The sequence below is a fragment of the Athene noctua genome, chromosome 6 (assembly GCF_965140245.1).
Source record: "Athene noctua chromosome 6, bAthNoc1.hap1.1, whole genome shotgun sequence".
NCBI lineage: Eukaryota > Metazoa > Chordata > Aves > Strigiformes > Strigidae > Athene > Athene noctua.
The window spans coordinates 39,278,726-39,301,031 of NC_134042.1; the positions used below are offsets into that span (position 1 = coordinate 39,278,726).

General features: G+C 38.8%; 1 protein-coding gene across 16 annotated transcripts in view; it reads left to right on the forward strand.

The window, feature by feature from the left end:
• The window catches only part of EML1 (EMAP like 1), a 131,229-nt gene that overhangs the window by 48,720 nt on the left and 60,203 nt on the right, over nucleotides 1-22,306 (forward strand). Inside the window, exon 1 of one of the 16 annotated variants that reach the window (XM_074908646.1) lies at nucleotides 17,725-17,828. The exons of 13 other annotated variants lie outside the window; for them this stretch is intronic. Coding sequence is in view for 2 of the 3 variants with exons in the window: in XM_074908643.1 (XP_074764744.1) it covers nucleotides 19,539-19,593 (55 nt within the window). In the remaining variant the exon portion in view is untranslated. Of the gene's footprint in view, nucleotides 1-17,724; nucleotides 17,829-19,482; nucleotides 19,594-19,754; nucleotides 19,823-22,306 lie in introns of those variants that run through there. 2 more of the 16 variants (XM_074908643.1, XM_074908644.1) reach the window with 2 other exon arrangements.

Below are 22,306 nucleotides of genomic sequence, written 5' to 3' on the forward strand. Positions count from 1 at the left end.
CTTAGCTGTAAACTCAGAGGAAAGTACATACCCACTTTGTGGGAGTTTATCGCATTAATTTGAAATCTTCTTGATTTTTCAGAGGATGGTCTCTTCAGATGCACAGAATGTTTTGCTAGTTGCTGTGGCTATTCTGTTTGTTGTTTATTTTTAAGAAAGATGCTAAAATAACTCCTCTTAATGCCTGTCCAAGCACAGTTCTCAACTTACATCTCACTTTCTAGGTAACAAAGAATGCTGTTAGTTAATTTTGCATGTTGAAAATAAAGCTTGGATAATATTAACTGTGCCTGGTTATAGATACCTTCCTTGGTATTGATGTAACTTTTATGTAGTTTTTAGGTAGAAAGCTATTATGTTTATTTACAGTCAGTCAGGGTGTTAGTAATATGTTATTTAAGCTGAAGGTAAAAGTGGTAGGATACTGATAAGGCAAAATAGTGTTGAGGTTTCTAGCATCTGCTTAAAAGTGTTGTAGAGAACTGCAGTGGACATGAAACTACAGAACAAAGCATGTACTGGAATTGTAGACAGTGCTCATTTTACCTCCAGCTGATTTAGTGAGCTGCAAGAGTGATCAGCAGTGATTGTAGGCAGGTTGGGGAGGCACGCAGCATGTGGGCAGAGGTCTGTGGGTCCTCTGACCACAGTTCTCTTATCCATTTAGAGCCGTAACGATGACCTAATGAACATGGCCTTCACCATCCTAATGGCTGTGGGCAGGATTATTAGTCATGTAGAATGTAAAGGGTGAAATCTGTGATTGTCTGTGCTCTGCAAAATTCCACTGTGGACTTAGAGAATGAAGAGAATTTATCCTTGATTCATTTACAACTTCTGGCAACTCTTTAATGTCCTTCACTTGGATAGTGGGAAAATTAGAGCTGACAAAGAGCGGTTTCTGCAACCACAGATGCCTTGACAGAAACTTCAAATGTAGAGTATCTGGGTAAAGCAGTAAAAAGTGTAAAGCAAATTCTCTTAATGAAATTGATTTCTTTGGGAAGGGATTCCATAATATTAATTACAGTTCTGTTTAACTGATTACCTGAAGTGTAAATGCTAGTACAAAAATGCAGAGTTTGAGAAAATTTTGAAGTGATAACCAACTATGTTAACATTTATTAAAAAAAAAAAAAAAAAAAAAAGAATAAAAAGAACCATCTTAAAAAGAAACAGTTCCTTTTCGATCCCAGAATCACTAAATCATATTATTACATTTTTGGACAAGTACTTGGTAATTGATAGTTGGTAATAGGTAATTGATAACTGTCAGTCCCTATTTCAAGTCATGAAAAGTAAGTTGTGTGAATCAGTTTATATACTAGTTTTGGTCAGCTTATTTCCAGTGTGAATCTTCTGCTTCTGTAATTATCCACCATTCCTGAAAATAAATCAAGTATATGTACATTTTCTCTCCAACTCATGTATCTACAAGTGAAGCAATGCCCTGTTGGTGAGGAAGTGAACATCACAAACAGGAAACCTTTATGGACAGTATTATTCTGGCAGTTGACAAGTCTTTCCCTTTTGACTCTCACACTTCCTCTCCCTAACCTTCCAAATACAACCAGTTGCTTACTTCCTACAGCTGGACCAAAATCAGACAATACAGTATGGATTAGGGAAGGAGCAATGGTAAGTTGAGCCTTACAGCTTTCAGGTCACTAGCTCAAATCTGTCAAGGGTTGGAAGAGTCTGGAATTTGTTGTCCCATGATTGTTTCCTACAACTAATGCAAAGCAAAATTGGATTTAATTTGGTTCTCACAGGGCAGATTCACACACTGTGTATGAAAAGATGTTGCAAATGTGTAAATAGCATTACTCGTGTTTGTTGTTTTCTTCAAAAGCCCGTAACAACAGAGATGGACAGACAAACCAGGCTTTCTCATGTTTCATTTCTAGACCTGTTCTCTCCAGGACAGCAACGTGTTTTGAACTTGGGAATGGAGGACGTACCCTATATGAAACTTCTATCAGTTTTATAGGACAGCAGAAGATTTTATTACCCCAAAATGCTTGGACGGCATTTTCTTACTTTTTGTTCATTGAGATTTGTTCTGGCTCTTGCAATTGAACTCTTAAATGTAATGCTGTATTGGACTCTACATTATGTGTCTGTTTCACACATTTTTGAGCTGTAGAGAATATAAGTTATTTTTTTTCATCAACTTGCTTCTAGAACTTATTTTCTCCGATCCCGGAATAAAGGGGACAGGTGGCATACAGAAACACAATTTTTGTATGTGCAGTAATTGAATGCAGAATAAAACAGTACACATGAAGTAAAAATAACTTGCTGTAATGGACACTTTCACAATATATATTGTTAGCCTATTAAAGCTCAAACTATTATTTGTAAGAAGACACTATATAAGTAAAATGAATTTGTTGCCCTTTAATTAGCTATGTATTTCCAAATTGTGAATTATTAAAGTTCATTTTAGTCATGGATAGCATTAATTGTAGTTACTGGATTTTTTTTTTTTTTTAATTAAGCTTTTAAAAACAAATGAAAATATTGACCATTCATGAGAGAATCCTTCGGTGAGAGTCAAACCTCAATAGAGAATCTGTGTCAGTGTTACCAGTATGGAGAGAAACTACAAGTATCAAGTATTTTATCATGAATAAAACAACATACAGAATTGCAAATTAAAGCATTGGGCTCTCAGCAGAAAAACATGCTTTATCTGATCTTCAAGGAGTTTTAAAAATTTAATAGTACTTTACAGAGCTGATAAAATATGTGTTTTAAGTTCTAATTAAGAATAGCAAAACTCAGGGTTTTTTTTTATTGAAGTTTAAACCACATGCAAACAATTCAAATAAGGATTAAAATTATGTTAGAAGTACATTATTAAAAAGCGAATACGTGAGGAGGGAGTGAGGGAGTATGCCCGTTCAGTGACATACATTTTAATAGGTTTCATCCTGACTTCCCTCCTGTTTCTCCTTTCCTTAGAAATTTAAGATGAAGATTTTAAAGTTGATGTTGCAGTTCTTTTGTCAAGAGAAATTTTGTGAAGCTGTAATGAAGAACCTGTCTTTTGATCGTTAAAATCTTGAGGAAGATGTGAGGGAATAAGTAGGAAGGTTTCATGAAATGGTATAATGACTACTTTTTTTTTTTTTTTTTGAGTTCTTGCTGTTCACAAATGACACTAATTGGGCAACCATAAGGAAATGTGAAAGCTTAGAGAGAGTGCAAAAGAAACTATGGATGTTGCTCTTCTTCCATGAAATGCAATTTAAAATGTTCGTCCATTACATAATTAAAATGTGGAAGTAGCTCCCTGAGGTTTTTTAGGGAGATGGGGTGGGGATAATGATATGTTAACATGATTTCACTAAATTAATTCCTTGGAAAGTAATTAAGTGAGATTGTCCACACTCCATTACTTCCAAAGAGTAAAATCGGACATGGTCCATCATTTTCTTGTCTTGCTTTGACATGACTGATTATTGAATAAATATAATATACTAATTTGAAAACTAGTATTGGAGGTCTCTAGCAGTGTTTTTAGATACTGCCTTTTTCAATTTAAAATCTGAAGTAAACACCTCGTTGTGAAAAAAGCAGTCTGCATTTCTTAACAGCATAGACCCTCTATTTGATTGGAAACTTAGGTAAGAAGAAATATTTTCTGGTTTTAAGTGTAACTTGTATAATCTGTTGCAGATCAATATATGAAACACTGTTACTGGCTTGTAGTCATCTGAGAATTGTGTGTGAACGGGAGCCTAAGCTAAGCTTTAAACTGTGAGGTTCCTAAGATACAGACTAGATAAACACATTTCAATATGTAAACAGAAAACATGGAGAAACAGTCACTGTTTCAAGCTACTAAAGGAAAGTATTTTTTAATGAAAACTATTTAAAGAACCTTGTATTTCATGAAAACCAGCTGTTTCTTTTTCTTACAACTGTGGTGAAAAACACGACAGACAGAAACAGCTTTTGAGATTTCCCGCGGCAGCTCCTGAACACCCAAGTGGGGGATGACTGGGCAGTGGTGTCTAGGATTTCCCTCAGGCTGTGGAAGGTTTTGTACCCTGAAGTCAGCAGCATTAGAAACAGCTTTTAAAATTTTTTTTCCCCCTTGGGGAAAATGAAAAAAATAATCCTGAAACCTGAGATATGCTGACAGACAATCAGTTTCATATTTGTTTTATGTTTACTAAAACCAGTTACCACTCTGTTACTTCCTTCCCCTTTCCTGTCCAGTACTTCCCAAACTGTTTTACACAGACCTGTTGCTGCCTAGAAAGCATCCTTCTGTCTCCCAAATGGAGATGCTGCTTTAAGCAATGTGCAGGATCCGGCAGGTGGGTCCTTCTCCTGGCCCTGAAGTAAGCAGGCCAGGCTTAATGTGTTACCTGACATGGTCCTACGGCTCGGGGTCCGCTGAACTGCGTGCTGGCAGGGGATGGCTTCCTGGAGGTGAGCGAGGGCTGCAGCTGGATGGGTGGTCTGGTGAGGCTGGTTGGGCCGCAGGGGGCAATGGGGTCTTTATCTAAACTGATAAAAACCTGACAGGCATTAGCATATCCCGAGACTCAGGCCAGTCTTTATTTGAACCAGTATCTGCACTTCTGCCTTTTTGCTTTACATCTTCCAAATAGAGGCCAAAATAATAGGGCAGTGACAGCCAGGATTATGCTCAAGTGATCTGAAAAATCAGGCCATCTTTTTCAGGTTCCAATTGAATTTTGAATTTAATTTTAAAATTTAATTTAAGGAGTTTGTGTCCATGAATTATATGAGGCATGGATATAAAGCATAGCTCAGTGTAACACAGTAAACAATTACTGATGTGGTCTGGAGTAAGAGACAACATCCTGATGCTGTACAGCTGATAGGAGTTTGGCTGTGGACTTCAGTAGGACTGCAATGTCAAATTCTGAAAATGCTCATGGCAAACTCCAGTTGAGTCTAAGAAAATGAGGATTCTGAGAAATTTCCTCGCACAGTAAAAAATACACACCACTGTAATTTAGCTAACTCTATACAATGCCATGCACTGGGGGACTTGCAAGGATAGGTTTTTTCTTTTCCTCCCTTTTATGACAGACTGTGTGTGTGAGGGAGAAATCCCTGTGGTGGCTGTATTTCAGTTTGGAAATAAGTAATTTCCTCTGTGTTCAGATGTTTTCATGAACTAATTAGGGATCCTTTGGGACAAAAAATTTTATACATACAATTTTTAAGTTAAGCATTTATATGTTTTGCAAGGTTCAAGGCTTTTCTTTACTGAGAAGTGATAAAAATCCATTTTTAAAATTTGGGGTTTTGGTCTGTGGTCTGGCAGACATATAGGCCAGGGTCAGCTACCAGTCGCATACAGATAAACCTTTTCTTGACTGGTATGCTGTAGGATCTGTAACAGGAGGGCAGAATATTTTAAAAGAAGTATATCTAAGATGCACTAGCTCTGAGATGCTGTCTCTTGGCACTCTGTCTACATTAGCAGGAAACGTGGGATAAGAGGAAGAAAAGCAAAACAGTTGAATGAAATGAAATACTGAGTAGGACTCGAGTATCTGTACATCTCTGCATTTACCGTGGACTGGCTGTAGTCTGATGTTGTGCACAGACACACGTCACTCATCAGCACCTGGGTGCTCCTGCTGCGCTACAGGGGTGTACTTCCAAGACTTGGCCATGATATGAACCAGAGAGGGGTGAGTGATGATGATCACTGCATGAGCACCCTCTGGGCCCAAACTAAAATATGTATAGGGAGCTGGTGGTTATCACAGCGGGCAGTGCTGCTGTGGCAGCTAGAGCTGGAGCAGTTATGCTGTCGTGGTCTTTGAGAGATGTTGTCTCCCAGTTGTCTCTTACCATCATTCTTTCTAATTTGGGAAGAAATATGGTCGATACACTACTCCTGAAAAGTTGCTTACTTGTTCCACTCCGTTTTTCTTGAGAAGAGATTCTTAATATCATGAACAAGTGATATTGTGTTGTGATATTGTGATAGTACACAATATTGGGCAGTGATATTGCCCAACTTGTGTTGGGCTTGAGCACTTCTGTAGGTCCAAAGATTTATTAATAGTTTGTTTATCAAAAAGCTCATTATGGCTACTGATTATGTTCAGAACTGAAAATTAAAAATTCTTGACTTCTTCTGAGCAAAGTTTAATGGATTGGACAAAATCTAAAATCAAGGCTTTATATTTACAACAGTTCTGCTTTATTAAAAGCTCTAAGCACAGTCATTTGAAAGGTGGCAGGGGGGATATGGGTGTGGTAGCTTACCTGGCCTCTCTGTTATTTAATAGCTCGGTGTTTCCACCTCTGTTTTTAAAGCTGGATAAACAGGATACAAATAGTAAGGTTTTTGGTTATGGATTCCCACCATCCCAGCATGATTGATGGTGGGTTTTGCTTTGATTGGTTTTGCTACATTTCACAGTTTGTTATCTGAAAGACTTAGAATAAACATGTTATCTGCACAAGTCTGAAAAAAAAGGTTTCTTACCGTCACACCAGTAGTCTTAAAGAAAAAAATTTATAGCTGAATTAAATCATTGGTTATCTGAACTGTATTTCAGCTTTTATGACCTGGATGCTCTGTTTTGGTTTTTGGAAACAGTTAAGAAACTGAGTCGTGGGATTAAATGTACAGCTATGAAATTGAAAAATGTTTGCTGTTGTGTTAAGTGAATGCTTTATAACTAAAATTCATGGAAGTTGGAAAATATGTTTTTTGGTATCGTCTCCCAAGAGCAGTATAGCTGTATCTAGCCATTTTTTATGGAGTTCATGGTTGTGAGGAATTAAGGTGAAACTTTACAGCAGTGAACAGAGTAGTGTGGTTTATTCCAACATTGTCTCATGTCTAAATTATTTGAGAGATTCCATTCTGTAGCTGTCATCTCTAGGTAGGATACTCTTGCTGGGACCCTAGTCTCTTATGTGAAGACATACCCCTGGGTGATTGATATGCTTATTTCTAAAATCTGTTTAAACAAGGAGTCAATGCCAGGGCAACTTACCACTTTTTTTCCTTTTTCTTTTTTTTTTTTTGTTCCTTTTTTTTTTTTTCCCAGGCAAAGCTAAAGTGAAAGAACCCTTTCTTCTTTTATCTGCTTCTTTTCATAAAATTTACCTTGTTTCTGATGCAGATTGATGTATAAAATCATTCTAACTGCTGACTTTGAAGATGAGTAACACTGTGTGGTAATGTTTCAATTTTGTCAATTAAATGAAAGAATACAATGTAACATAGATGGGAGAGACTGAATAAGGGATGTTAAAGATGACAGGCTTGGTCCTTCAGATGTTCTGCGATAAGAGGGTGTATAGGGTTGCTTAGGAGTAAAGGTTAACAAACCAGAGAGCTGTGGGAGCTGGAAGATAGTAGTATAAAGTTCAGGAGACTGAGGTTAAGTAGATGCTGGTCTTGAGGGCAAACGTGATGTCCACCCTCCCCCAGCCATCCGTTCCCATTTTCAGGCTACAATAGCTCAGGCAGACAAGTTAACATACACCGTGTGGCTGCTTGGGAGGAAGGTCTCACTTCCCCTTCCCTCTCTTGCTCTCTGTGGTTTTACCCACTCAACACTCGACAGACTAATTTGTCAGAGTTAATTTAACATGCTACACCAACAGGAAAAAAAAAAAAAATTACGCAGCGCTTGTGTGTGGTACTTTAGTTTTGTTTTTGCTGGGTTAGTTTTGTGCCAGACTGGAGAATTAAATCAGCTTCCAGAGGCAGAAGATAAATTACAGGAGTAGTGGGTGCTGTAGGCAGACTGGGGTATTCTAGATCAGCCATTGTGTCTTGTGGAACCGGACTCTTGCTTTTGTCATTGCAGCTGCTTGTGGCACCATGTGTTGCACAGCATCAATAAATTAATCCAAGTTAGAAGTGATACCCATCTGTTTTGTATTGTAGCAGGTAGAAGTGATCCTCTTTTTTCTGTATTGTGCCAGGCATAGTGGTGCTAGGCAAAGTTTTAAAACAATGTGTAATGCAATACAGGGGAGAAACAGGCAGCTGCTAGAAGGTTGTAATAAAGAGGAAAAGTACTTTTTGACTGCTACAAGTGTGATTTATAATTGAATTGAAAGTTTGTAGAGGTGAAAAATCACATATGCATCATAAATTTTATTTTCAATCCAGTTACCCATTCAAAGCAGAGTGAGCTAAGATAATTTTTTTACCATTGAGATTCCGCATTTCTTCAGTGAATGTTTAGCTTTCATGGTTGCTTTCATGTGTGTCTGTGTGTGCTTTGTTATTGTTTTTTCTCCCTGGAAGCTATGAATCTCAATATTTTTTGTAATTATTCTTATGTTCTTTGCAGAATATGACATCACATTTGATTTTAAAAAAAGATCTTAGCCCCAAGCACACAGGTGTACTCACGATATTTTTATCCACAGAAATTTTAATTCCTAACTGTGTATCATCTACTTTTTTTTCTTGCACTTTAAAACTTTGCAGCTATGTATTTTGTAGAATTTTCTTTCCTACCTTTGAGAGAGAATTTGAGAAATTTCTATTAAAAGAACAATGATCTTTTCTTTCTTATATTGTCTTTCTCGGGAAGATACTGATTTCAGGGGCACCATTGATCAGATTATTCCACAACTTTTCAGGAAAAGGCATTCCCTAAAACCAGAATTAATCAGTAACAAATGTCATCAGTGTGATGCTGCTGCCCTGTTCTCAGGAATCAAGTCTGGATGACTGCAGCTGAAGCATTTCTTTTGATTACAGCAGACTCATTGCAAGGGGAGATCCACAAGATCTCTGTGTGTTGAGGAATTTAAGCAAAAATACTCTTACAGGAGCTAGCAGTCATCTGCACTGGTCCTGTGTAGGAAGGCCTGGATTAAGAGCCTTGAACTGGAGAGAGCAGTTGTGTGTCGTGTTTACTCTTCTTCACTTCCAGAAGTTGAAGTAGGCTTAAAGCAGCTCCAGTGATTCCTGCAAGGCTTTGCAGAATATTGCAAAGCCCAGCAACCATTTGGTTGATGCTGGGTTTATTAACCCTCATAGCTGTGACTCAGAAGGTTATGAGAGATTTGTGTGCATATTGTTCCAGGAGGGTGTAACTTCAGGGTTTTTCCTCCTCTCTAGTTTTTATTTTTGAGTTTTTACTTTTAAAAAATGTTTAGCCTCGGGGAGCCCTCTAATTCTAAACCTTTTACTGCCTTCTGAATTTGGCAGCTGCTTCTCTTGGTTTAAGTCTTTAGGCATGTGCAGTGTGAAGCTTTGAGGTAGCTGCTGCCTGGCTGAAGCTTCAGTGGGGACGGGGAGAAGAATAATAAAGTTTGTGCTTTTGACATTTTCTTTTCAGCATGTAGATAATCGAGCACAAGAGTAAGTGAAATGGCTGATTTTTAATAAAGATCCTAAAATTACAGAATTGAGAAGACTTGGTTTTAATTTGGAACAATTGCTAAAACCAATAGTGGCGAAAACCACATATATTTTTGTCAGTTTTAGTATCTAGCATTAGGAACTGCTAAATCCATTTAAGTGGAATGTTAGATTCAAGGGCGAGATGATACCTTGTTACAGCCCAGTTGTCTTAGATGATGCCTCATTGGACCACTGACAAGTACCAGAAAAGGTGAGGAAAGATATTTGGAAAGAGTGCAAGCTTTTGGATCTTTGTAATTCTGGTTCTACCTAGCGTCTGCCAATCCCATACTTAGCTCAGTGAGCAAACATTTGCAAAAGTCCACAACAGTGTATATCCCAAACAGCAAGCACGGGAAAGCCCTCCCTGCCTTCACCTGTCTTAGCAAGGCTCTTCGGATGCTATCTCAGCACTGCTCATGTACTTCCCCCAAGAATACAGTACATATAGGCCACCTTCTCCTGTCTACTCCTAACTCGTTCCAGTCTGACTCCCTTAAAAAGAAGTGTCTCGAGGGAGTGGATTAGAAGCAGGACAAATACATCAGGGAGAGAGAAAAGCTATTTCAAACATCTTGAGTGTAACGGTATGAGGGTCCTTCTGTTTGGGTGTTCCCAGCTGTGGCACAGAGCTCTTCCTGCACTACACACATTAAATCTAGTAATCTTAGTTAATACTAGTAAGTGATATTGCTCAGTTTACCAGGCTGTCTGGGTTTGTCTGCTGCAGAGACCGAAGTGGCATGAGTTGCCATTTCAGCTGTAGTCAAGGGCACAAACGCCATACAACAAGAGGAGTGTGCCCCATGGTGCTCTGCAGAGGCACCAATGTTGTTCAGACCTCAGTTTATTTAATTAACTTGAACTATTTTGTTATGGGTTGAGTGAGGCAGCTTGTTGGGGTTCTGGATCAAAGTTTTTTAATTGGTCCTTACTGATCCCTGATGTTCAACAGAGTGAAACCTCATTTTGAAAGTCAGAAAAAATAACTGTTATCATGACTTCTGTGCACTGTGGAAGCTTTACCATTACTGTAAATGTAGCAGTAAGTTTTTTAGTAGAAACTTCATTTATCTTAAGCAGTAGTGTAAATGATCTAGTTTTACTTGAAGTTTATTGTAGCATCTTTTGTTCTACTGCATAGATACTTACTCAGTTTCTCTTTGTACATAACCATTTGTTGTACTAAAATGTTAGACCTGTATAAAAATTTAAAATCATTCCGTGCTGGAAGGCAATGCTGTGACTCCCTTGACAAGTCAGCAACTTGCACGGTTGTGAAATCTTTCCTTTTTTTCCAGTTAGGACTGGGAAGAATTGACATGTTGCTCTTACGAGTCCTTGTTACCTGTCCTTTAACAAGCCATGGTTAAGAGCTGCATACTAAACTTCAGTTATCATGTCTTGCAATCTGTATGAGCTGAATTCCCACTTCTGCGGCTATGGGAGTGGAAACGTAAGGCAGTGAAATAAGCTCAGTTCTTCAAGGCTCCTCCAAAGGTGGCTGGTGCAGGGTGCAGTGAAGTCCCAGAGGTTCAGTCCACTGAAGTCCAGGGGTTTTTCTGACCTTTTGTAGGCACGTACCTTGGGAAACAAATGAGCATTGTTAAAGTAATTACATCTTTCAGAATTTTTCATCCTTTTTTTTTTTTTTTTTTTTTAATTCTGATTAAAGTAGTAGCTAAAGAAAAAAAAGCTTTTGACACTTTTGACAGGCTTCCACATGATAATTAGTAAAAAGAAGGTGTGGGTTGGCAAGGCATTAGATATGAATGATATGCAAGTTTGCATGCATTATTATTTAAGCAACATTGCACTGAAGATGAAGCCCTCTGAACAGTTGTGTAAAGCAGATGTTTTAAAGTGAAAATGGGTTGTATCCATTTGAAGTAATTCAAGAGAAACTGGAGAAACCTACTGGCAGTCTTTACTTCTGAATAACTCCTTTGTCTAGGTAAGAAGTCCTTAATACAGCATATTACGTGTATAATCTTAGAACTGTGTGCATTAGCTTCCTGTTTCACCCACTGTCTTATTTAATCACTTCAAAATTAACTTTCTGGAAAAATTACTTTTTTCTTGAACTGTATATTCTGAACATTACCCTTCCTGCCTTTGCATCTTGTTGAGGGTGTAGGAAGGAACTGCTGAAGGAGAAGATGGGTTTTGTAGTTTGTATCAAGGAGGAGGAGGAATGGGCAGAGGGGAGGAAGAGAGAGTGGGGCCTTGATGCAGCTACAGTGTATGAATTTTATATTTAGTCCACAGGAAAATGGATTATGGGGAGATATGCACAAGACAGAAGAAAATACATGGCATTTAGTATTCATGTGGGATCTGGGGACATACAACTTAATTTGGCAGGGTATCAGCGGCAGGTCAAAGGTAGTGGTGGCAGCAGAATTGGATTCAGGTGGTGGCAACTGCCCCCTGTCCTTCTGGCATGTTCCTGGCCGCATGCTCTGTGTTTTGTGCATATTCTGTGTGTTGTGCCTGCTTGGAGCCTTTCCACCTGCACGCTGGATCCCGGCTCCTTCCCGTGACAAACAGGGACCCACTCCTATGTGCTGAAGCCCCCTGAGCTCCTGGCCTGGCAGCAGCACCAGCTCTCTGCAGTAACTACTGGTGGGAGGCACTTGCCCCACGCCCTGGGACTGCGACTCCCGAACACAGCTCAAGGAGGTGATTGCAGCCTTGCGTGTACTGACTTGAGAGGTGGCGCAAGCTCTCCCATAAAGTTAGTTGCAGGGACTTGTCCATGGGCAGTCGCGAGGTGGTTGTGAGGGCCAGGTAGCAACTCGCTGCTGGCACCGTGTACTGGCTGTGTATGGGTGACATCTGGTCCCTCGAGCTTAGTGCATGGGTCCTGCACGCCGAAGGGCTCTTCCGAGTCTGTTTCACAGGCAGTTTCAAACTGTTCAGCCCTTTTTCAAAACAATGTTGAGGGGAAAATGGTCCATGCTGACAGCTTTTAGATACTATTTTTTCTGCAATATTTATTACCATTTTGGTTTCTTGAGAGAAGTTCAGGCAGAGTTCTGGAGGACTGGGCATGTCAGGGGGACCCTTTTGCCATCACACTGCTGCTCCACCCCATTTGCCAGGCTGCGAGTCTTTCATAAATCATACTTTGCAGCAGAGATGTGAGCTGCCAAAATAACAGATGATAATTCCGTTGTGCATGCTGTAGTGTCTGGTAGCACCAGTGCTCATCAGGCTCCATGTACAGATTGTGGTAGCACAGCCATCCTTCAGCCTGTGTCCCACCTACCCCGCAGAACAGCTGAAGAGACCCTGACTGAGGGCTGCAGGGGTAGGGCTGGTACATTTTACCTATGATGAGGGCAGGGATGTATCTTCTGCTCTGCACTGGCCCCTCTGCAGCTCCTGGGCTGTGTGGAGGAAGCAGGAGGTGCAGAAGCTGGAGCAGGGAGCTGGAGTAGGCTCAAGCAAGCTGGGATGAGGGAGAGACAGAGCAGGTTGGTGGGGAGGCTGAGCTTGTGGGAAGGAGGCTGGTAAGTCTGGTGAGGGATGCTGAGAACTGGGAAAAGAAGGAACAGGGCAAATGGTGGGTAGAGGAGAGGGGAAGAAGGGACTGGATTGTGAACATGTTGAATCGTAGAATTATTTGGGTTGGAAGGGTCCTTTAAAGATCGTGTAGTCCACCCCCCTGCCATGGGCAGGGACACCTTCCACTAGCCCAGGTTGCTCAAAGCCCCGTCCAACCTGGCCTGGAACACTGCCGGGGGGGGGGGCAGCCATAGCTGCTCTGGACGACCTGTTCCACTGTCGCACCAGACTCTGCACATAGTCCCTTGCAGAGTTTGTAATGAAATACAGATTTCTTGGGTCTTGTCTTTACTGTAGGTCATCTGTGAAACAAAATACTTTGTTATCTGATATGAATCCAAAGATACTAATACACTCTTCCTTGCTGTTGGTTGTTTCTATGGATGAAGTAGCAAGCAGATAGAAACTTCCAACACCTCTGGAAAAAATAGAAAAAATATTAAACTTTCCTTTCTAAGCTCTGGGAAGTTAGACAACATTAGGACTAAGGTTGCATAATGGAATTTAAAACACAACTGATTTATTAATGTGTTATTAGATTTTTTTAATTACTTCATCACCCCCTATAATTTTTGTTGGAATTCTGCCACATTAATTTCACAAGATAGACTTTTCCTGAGTCCAGTAAATCCAGTAAACATATTTAATGTAATTTGAAATACAGTAAATATAAAGCCAGTTCAAAAGCCTCTCATTTTCCAGCAAGGAGAGCTAGAAAAGAAAGTGTTGCAATAGTTGCAGTACAGTAAAAATAAATATATAAAAATTCAGGATATTTTTCTAGGAATTTTTATTTTTGAATGAACAGGAAAGTGGGAACTATCACAATGTGAAGGAAACTTCAAAATGTGTTTTTCCGGTAAAATACTTGGGTTTTGGGGTATGTGTGGTGTGTTTGTGTTTCTGTTTTTTTGTTTCATTTTGTTTTCCTTGATAGAGTGCTTATGAGGCTGTCTTTTTCCATTTGAAAAGGTGTGGATAGAATATAGATGCTTGAGCGTGCGACTCCTTTACCTTACTAGCACTCACAGCTACAGCGATTACTTATTGGCTTGAGTGTAACAGGGGATGCCTGATCAACCAGATAATTTTTAATTTCTCTTCAACTTTTGGCTTTGAAAATATGAAATTCTTGGTTTTGGTGAAGACTCAAAATTTGGAAACTGTTTGTTACAAATAAGATCACTGAGTGTGAGGAGTTGGGTCACTGGCCCAGGGAAGCTGTAGCTCTGGGGGTGAGACTTCTCTGCCATGGAGACAGCCTGATGTCTGTGGGTCATGTTAAATATTGGGAATATGACCTTCTTCTAATCTGTGTGTTTTACCATGAAATTGTTTATTACGTTTGTATCTTTTACATAACTAAGTAGTGTCATGCTGAAGCTTTTCTGTACTAGACTTTACTCTTATCTGTCTTCTGCTGAACTGAAGGGTATTTTGGAAAAGGCATCTCCTGCTTGCCTTGTCTGGTTTACGGAATTGGTATGCTGTGAGCAGATACTATTTTCTGGACTCTCTCTTCAGTGCAGTAGGGCAAAATGTTTTCCAATCAGTTTCAGCCTTTTCCCCACCTCTTGTAAATCTAGCGTTTTCCAAGTTCAGCATGTTGTTTGGCTTACTACCTGTACAAATTTCTACTCTGTGCTGTGTTGGGGAAGTTTACTATACCTGGGTGCCATTTTGGGCAAATCTTATCACTGAAATAGTCTTTACATATTTGGAGACTGCTAATCTGTCTTCAGGACTGCTTTTAAAAATGTACCCGTTTGAATCGTAAATAAAGATTGCAATGTTAAATGGTGTCCTGGCATGTCTTGAATTTGATTTATGAAGTTGTAGCCTATCAAAATAAAAAAAAGGATCAAAGAGGGGAAGGTAAATAAATTCCAGGTTCACGTGAGACCCCTGAAAATATTAACTGATTTAGTTCAAGTGGCTATACTTGCGCAATCTTGTGTCTATACACTTGGATACAGAGGTCTGACTTCGGTGAGATCCACTGACATCCAGGGCTAAGAAAGCATAAGAGGACTTTTGCCCTAAAGCTGTATGGCCATGTTAGCCTTAAAGGTTTGTCTTTGCTGGTAGGCTTCATCTTATCACAAAGGTTGAAGCTCAGATGCTCAGTAGCCATGTGGCAACAAGAGCTTCACCAGGCAGGCTTTCTGCAGGGTTTGTTCGCACTACTATTTCAGCTCAGTGCCATTAGGAGATGGCTTTTTGAAAAAGATTTGCTCTGTACAACCTTTGCCCATCTAATCTTTCAGGTGAAACTCATATAGGAGAAGTACTGGCTGCCGCCAGAAGGAAATCAGTCCCAGAAAGTCCTTGAGGGAGAGGAACGGTCATGAGCCAGGCTCTACTTGGACCTTGGCCTGGAGCTTGTTCCCAGCCAAGGGTGGATCAGGCATCAGCTGGCTCTCTCCCTTTTACTGAGGACTTTGTGTAGCCTTGGGGAGATAAAATACTGCATTAGTTGATCAAAGCATATTTGAAAATTTATTTAGACAAACATTAAAGCTATAAAATACATTATCTCTCTCTCCTCCTTTGTCTCCTCCTCCATGAAAACCTGAATTTCTTTTAAAAACAGGCAACATACATGTTGTTGTAGCATTGCCAAATGCTGCAGAGGATGAGGCAAGCCTTGGAGTACAACATCTTCTCTCTCCCAGGGTGTCAGGACCACACTTGTGTAGTGTGCTGGGAATGGCATCGCAGCAGGGTGGAATTTGTGACAAAGCTATGCACCCCACTGTGGTAAAAATAGGAATATGATCTCATTCTAGGGAATCCAGTTAAAAATAAAAATAATGCAAATTGTCTTCAATTAGAGGAGTTGCATTTTAAATCAAATAATATTTCAGATTAGGTATGTTTCTCTGTTTCCTGAAACAGACCTCAAATCATTTTTTCTTTGTTGAGGATAGGGAATAAAGGGATTTTCTTCCTTCTCTGTATCCTAAAAAACCCTAAAGCAGTTCTCTTCCTGATTATTATCAGGACATCTAACACTATCAAATGCGGCGTCTCTGGCTGTATCTGAATCCTTGGCAACGACAGTTTATTCTTTCTCCATTAATATCAGTAAAGTTTTTTTGTTAAAGAGCGGGAATGTGTGATCTGAAGATTTTAAAATAAAAACTTACATAGCATAAATTATTGGTTTACTGTATATCACATAATTTTAAATGGTAGTTTTGATATCTGTCAGAATTAAATGAAAGGAAAACTTAACCCTAATTGAATAGGAAGATGGACAGTATGGGAAAAATTCCAGTCTGTTGTGGGCTTTCTTCCTCTCACATCCAAGCAAGGCTGTTACTAGTTAATTCAAGTACGTCTCACAAGCACCAGATTAACTGGCAATAGTGAAGAAAATTGTGCATTACTGTGACAGACAGTACTGAACAAGACCGGTTTTAAAAGAAGACTTAAAATAGTTTTCTAAATTTGAAATAATTTTTTCCTTTAAAAATTTAGATTGTGATTTGTCTGTGTGACAACCTGTAATGAAACCTAATGTTATACTGCATTAATTTCAGAAACTAAAATATTCACGAGGTACAGACTTCTGAAAAAAAGGTCACACCGCTGATGGAAGTGAAGCCATTAGCTGAGAACAAGTAACCAGAGTTTGCAAAATGATAAATCTATTTTTGACATCAATAATCCCTTCTGCAGGTGCAGGAGGAATGTTTTGTTTTCTTCATATTATGTCACTTACTTTGAGTCTATGAAAAACAGTTCAAAAAGCTGATAAGCCTTTAAGAAATATAAATACAGAATATTTGGGGGGGTTATATCTTACAAATAAATGATGTTGATTAGAGGCTGAGATTTTCCAGTTCTTAATTCTCGAAGGATACGCATTTGAAATAAGACAAAACACAAACTGTTTCTAATTAATAACTATGGTTTTGCTATTGATGTAGTCTCAGTTTTAGTAAATCTTTAATTTCTTAAATGGAAAAAGTGTTTTATTTGTTTATGTATTTCTGAAGTTTAATATGCTTTCAGTTTCATTTTTAAAACCTTATGCATATATGATTATAATTCTCATTAAAATACAGATTACAAGAAATTTTGGGTAAAAAATCAATGGTCCAAGTAAATTTTAGTATCAGTTGCTGTTCTAATATCAAATATGAAAGTGATGAATATGAAGAAATACGTGCTAATATAAGTAGTTTCTTCAGTGTTTATATGGTGCTGTCTCTAAAGGCTGCATTTAACTGCAGATCAACTAGTTGCTGATAGGTTTTAGTGGTTTCTTGCTAGTGTGAAGCAACTTTTCTGTGGGAAAATAAGAAGTACACAGCAAACAAGATAAAATTGCTTTGTAATGCATTATCACAGTTATGACATCAGTAACTTTTGAAAGATGTTTTAAATCAGTTTTCATGCCTTTTAAATTTGTCCTAACTGCAAGTAAAAGTAAATCTTTCTGCTTTACTTGCATACGGCACAGTTGAAGAATCCAGTGGAGACACCCAGGTTTTTTTAAAGGCAGTGAAAATATATTGAACAAAGTACTGATAAAGTTTGTAAGAAAACGTTTTGTGTGTACCAGTGTATGGTTTATTTGTGCATGGTTTAAAATGTGTTTAGCAGAAGCAAATCTTACATCTAAGTTGGTTCTTTTTGTCTAACAGTGCTAAACAAAAGCCGAAGTCTTAGTAGCCTGTATCATGTGACAAATTTGAATTCATCCCTTGCTAGCTTTTGTAGGATGACTTGAACGTTGAGCCACAGCTGTGATGAGGAGATGAGACTCTTCGTGAATGTTCTCCCATGTTCCACAATCTGCTTTTCTTCTCTTGTTCTGGAGGGTGTGACACAGGCACATCCTCAGTGCATCACTGAGAAGGTAACATGGTAAAACAGCGCAGCTCTTCTGCCCCGGGATACCTCGATTGGTTACCCGACTGGTTCCTTTCTTTACAAGTTCATGTTAGACTGTATCTTCAGCTTCTTAACTAAGCAGGTTACATGGTGTCACTTCTCTCAAACTGCTATGCTTGTGTCAATATTATGTTGCAGAAGGTTGTCTTTACTCTCCTGGCTTTTGTTCACGTTTGGTTTTTTTTTAATGGTACAGACTGATCCCAGCATAATGTGGAGGACTGATAATTTGTTAAAATGTTTTCTATTGATTTCTATGCTCAACAGAACCAGCATGGTAACTCTGAACTGTAAAGCATTTACATTGATAGACGTCTTCTGGGGAAAATTCCTCTAATTTATTGATGTGTCAAAAATTTCTTCCATCTTCCACTTAGGCACTATTGGAGAAGATAATTTTTAACTGATTGATTTCCAAATAGAAGCTCATCTACCATCTGCTGGGGAAAAAACAGTAAGCTGATGGTTATAGCTTGACAGCTACAGGCAGGTCAAGGGCACATGCTTATAATTTTGCTACAGTGATTGCTGACTCATTAGCCACGAGGAACTTTTTGAGAATTTTCTGTTAAGATCATCTTCTCTCCCATTTTGTTAATGAATACAGTGCACCCAGCTGTGAGGCTCTGAGTGATGATTGCTATTATAGATTTATCCTTTCAAATTCTGCTTCTAATTTTAGGAAGTTATATTCCTCGTCTTTAAGTTTCTAGTGGTAAAACTGTAAAAGGACAAGTTATTCCTCAGCAAATGTTGGGAAATACAGTAATAAGATGTTATAAATACTACACTACAATAGCTAGCTATGTTAGAGGAGTGAAAATATTTTTCACAAAAATAACCATCTGTAGTCCATATATAGTAGATGAATGAATTTATTAGAATGGTTTAGAAGTGTTCTGTTCTTACAAAATGATGCTTTATGTTACTGTTATTGTGGTCCCTTTTAGATCACCTATCTCTTGGGTTCCCACTGCAGTCCAGAGCATGGCATTAGGTGGATGTGTGGGATAGAGTTGTGTTCATCCTACACATACATACCTTGTGAGGACATGGAAAAACTAATCTGGTCTGTTGAGATTACTTACTGTGAGATGTACTTGTTAGTACCAAACTAGGGCATCTCCTTGCAATGCTAATCACTCTTATCTTAAGTACATGCATTAGAATAGGGATTGAACTGAAAAGTTGTCCTACCTGTTCAGAGACTGTATGCATATATACGTATATAAATTTATAGATATGCATGGTATTGTTCCTATAGCTATTGGTTTAAAGATTAGATGTGATTTCTTGTTCCTCACAATCAGAGCTTTCCACCTGTAGTGCTTGCACTTTTATCCTGTTATTATATACTTTTAGAACAAAATGCAGTGAGAGGATTTGACATAATAAAGGCCATTCATTCCTTTAGTGTTCAGCTGTTAACCAGCTTTGCTTTCCAAAACTTCAGGTAAAGCAACACGCATTTGCAGTTTTAACTGTTTTAACTGTAGTTAAAATTTTCTGTCTGTTTTTTTCTCTAACCACACTAAATAACAAGATTAAATAGGATAACATTATTTTGGGCTTTAAATCCACTTGCTTCTCACAGTGGAAAGCTCTAATCTGGTCAAATCAGGGTCTAGCAGACCAGTCCGGTATGTACCAGACTTTACGATAAGCTGTTGCCCATATGTGTTGTCATTGTCCCCAGGAGACAAGCCTGGAAAGCTGCTGCTGTGTTTCAGGTACTGTACAATGTTTTGCATTAGAAAAGTGGATGGAGGAAAGTTATTTAGTCTGTATAATACTGTCGACACTAATCTTCTAAACAAAGGAGCTTGGCGTGGCCTTGTCAAAGGAAACTAAACCTGCTGTTTTATTTTCCCATTGTTTTCTTGCACAGAGAGTCTTTTGGTCTGCAAACGACCGCTGACATTATGCCACAGAAATTTCTACAAGGAGGATGGATACTTGGTACTTTCCAGATCTTCCATCTAAGCTTGGTGACGGTGTAGTGGCTGCATTCCCCTGTTTATGTACCACAACAAATTGCTTGTGTTCGTTTTGCAAGATGTTTTCATTTTAAACCTTGGATGGTTGTCTCTTCCTAATTCTCCTTTTTCTCTCTGTTGGTATCAAATCAGACAGACTGTATCAGATAGGTTGTATGGCTGACTTCTGTGCCCCAGACTCAAAGATGCATGAAATTAACCAAAAAAGGGAGGACAGGATTTTGAAGATGTAGGAGATGCCTGCCACTGAGGGATGTTTTTCTGCACTGTTAGAGTTTCAAGCTAAACAGATGGCATTGAGAGAGGTGAAGCGGAGAGGTCATTTGAAAGTTAGTGGTAGTGTGACTCCCAGGGAGCTTGGAGAATATAGTTTAAGTAACTCAATTACTTGCATGAGATCTCAGTGATGATGTGGGCAGGAGAAGAGGTTCCAAATGTGTACCAAGTGACATGTGCCACATCTGACAGTTCTGCAGAGTTAGTGGAGTCTGAAAAAATGTGGGCCTTTATGGGTGGTAAAATGTTTCTGGAAGTGTAGCATCTTCAGTGTTCTTACCTGCTTGCTAGTATGCTGTGTCAGATCCAGTCTATAGTTCTCCCTGTCTAAGTTCAGCTGTGGGATTGTGCTTTTTTGTTTGCTTATTTTTTAATAAATGCTATTCTTAACTTTCTCTCTTTTGGTGTCATGGGCTTGTTTAGCAGCTATTGTTCTGCCGTGCAGTTGGCTGCCTGCTGGGGGCGGGGGGGGGGGGAGGAAATTCCTTTCTGTCCATGTGCTTGTTTCATAAAGCTGTAGTAGGAATCCTGAAGTACATAGTGATTTCCAAGGAATGTAAATACTTGTATCAATTAATTTCAGGAGAAGTGCAGAGCATGATACACTTACCAATATCTCTCAATGACAGAAAGTATTCCTACCGGCTGAGCTCAATTCAGGCTTGGTGACACAATCTGTATCTTTATGCTAGAAGAAGGGCATCTTTGTGTAAAGATGATGCTGCCTTTTCATTGCCATCCTCTGTCATGTTTTACATCACCTGGGTTATCTTTAATTCTTGCTGGAGACTACTGCTGGAATTTACTATCCCCAGAAAGCTTAGATTTTCTTTTCTGAAGTCCTGCAGAGTGTCTAAATTCAGGGACAACTCTTGTGAAGACTTTAAGTTGCAGCTTTTAAAGTGTCTGGCAACCACACCCCTATTGTACTAGGTACTCTACAAAGATAGTGCACAGAATATATCCTGAAAAGTTTTGGAAGTGCCTAATGTACAATTTGATTCTGTTAATTGATGCTCCAAAGAGACCATGTAGATTGAATAAACTCAGATTTGTTTGCTGGTCTTTTGAGAATCAGTACCTAATGTTATCACTACTTAATTAGCTGCCCTGGTCTGAGCTGGACAAGATAGTCTCAAAATTAATGTCTGCATAAGGCAAAGATGGAATGTGTTTAATGAAGTAGTTCTTCTGGGAGGAAAAGCCAAGTCTATTTTAATTATTTCCTACACCATTAACATACAGTTCAGATTTAGGTTTTCCAGCAGATAACATCTATAGAAAATATACATTTTCATATTCTTCCTTCTAACTAATAGTTTAAGTATGTCATTTTGCTTTAGCCTACATACAGTGAAATAATATTGAAATCATTCTTGTAAACAGCGTACATGTCCTGTTGTTGGCTCTGCTTCAGATGTTTCTTCACATTTGGCTAAGTTCACGTAATAAATTGCTGAAAAACTGGAAGACGCTCTGGAAGCAGATTAATCATCTGACTCAGTATTGTCTTTTAGTTTGCCACAAGAAATCTTTCCAATCTATGAGATCATGGATTAGCTGGTTGGAAAACTAAAGAGAGGCATGAAGATCATTCCCTTTTTTTTGCTGCTTCCTCTTTGAAACCTGCAGAATCTCAGCAAAGCATAAATGACAAATGACTCTTCCTTCTAAGCTTTACCACAAATATATATTATGATAAAAAATCAGGCATCTGAGTTGATACCCCCTCGTTTTATCTAATTTTGGACATTGTAGGTGGCATTTATCTCATAAGATGCAGCTTTACATGTTTGAGACAGTGATTTAGAGTTGCATTATAATCCATGAAAAGAAATGAACACATGTAGAATGTGATCCACTTCAAATTTCTGAAAACAGGTTACATAAATTTTACTTCAAAAGTCCTTTTTCTTCCTATTGGTGAAAAACGAGGCAATGATTAAGTCAAACATGCTGTTGATGCTACTGATGAAGGTGATATGGTGTCTGTTCTGTCTGTCCATGGACAAAAATAGTGGTAATGGCTGATACGTAGATCTATGCTTCAAAGGAAATTGTTTGGATTTATAGTCTCCCTCATATGTCTTTCAAGACGGTGAACATTTGTGGGTTTTATGAGAGCTAGATTGCAAAGAGGTCACCAAATCTAAGTATATTGACACTAGTA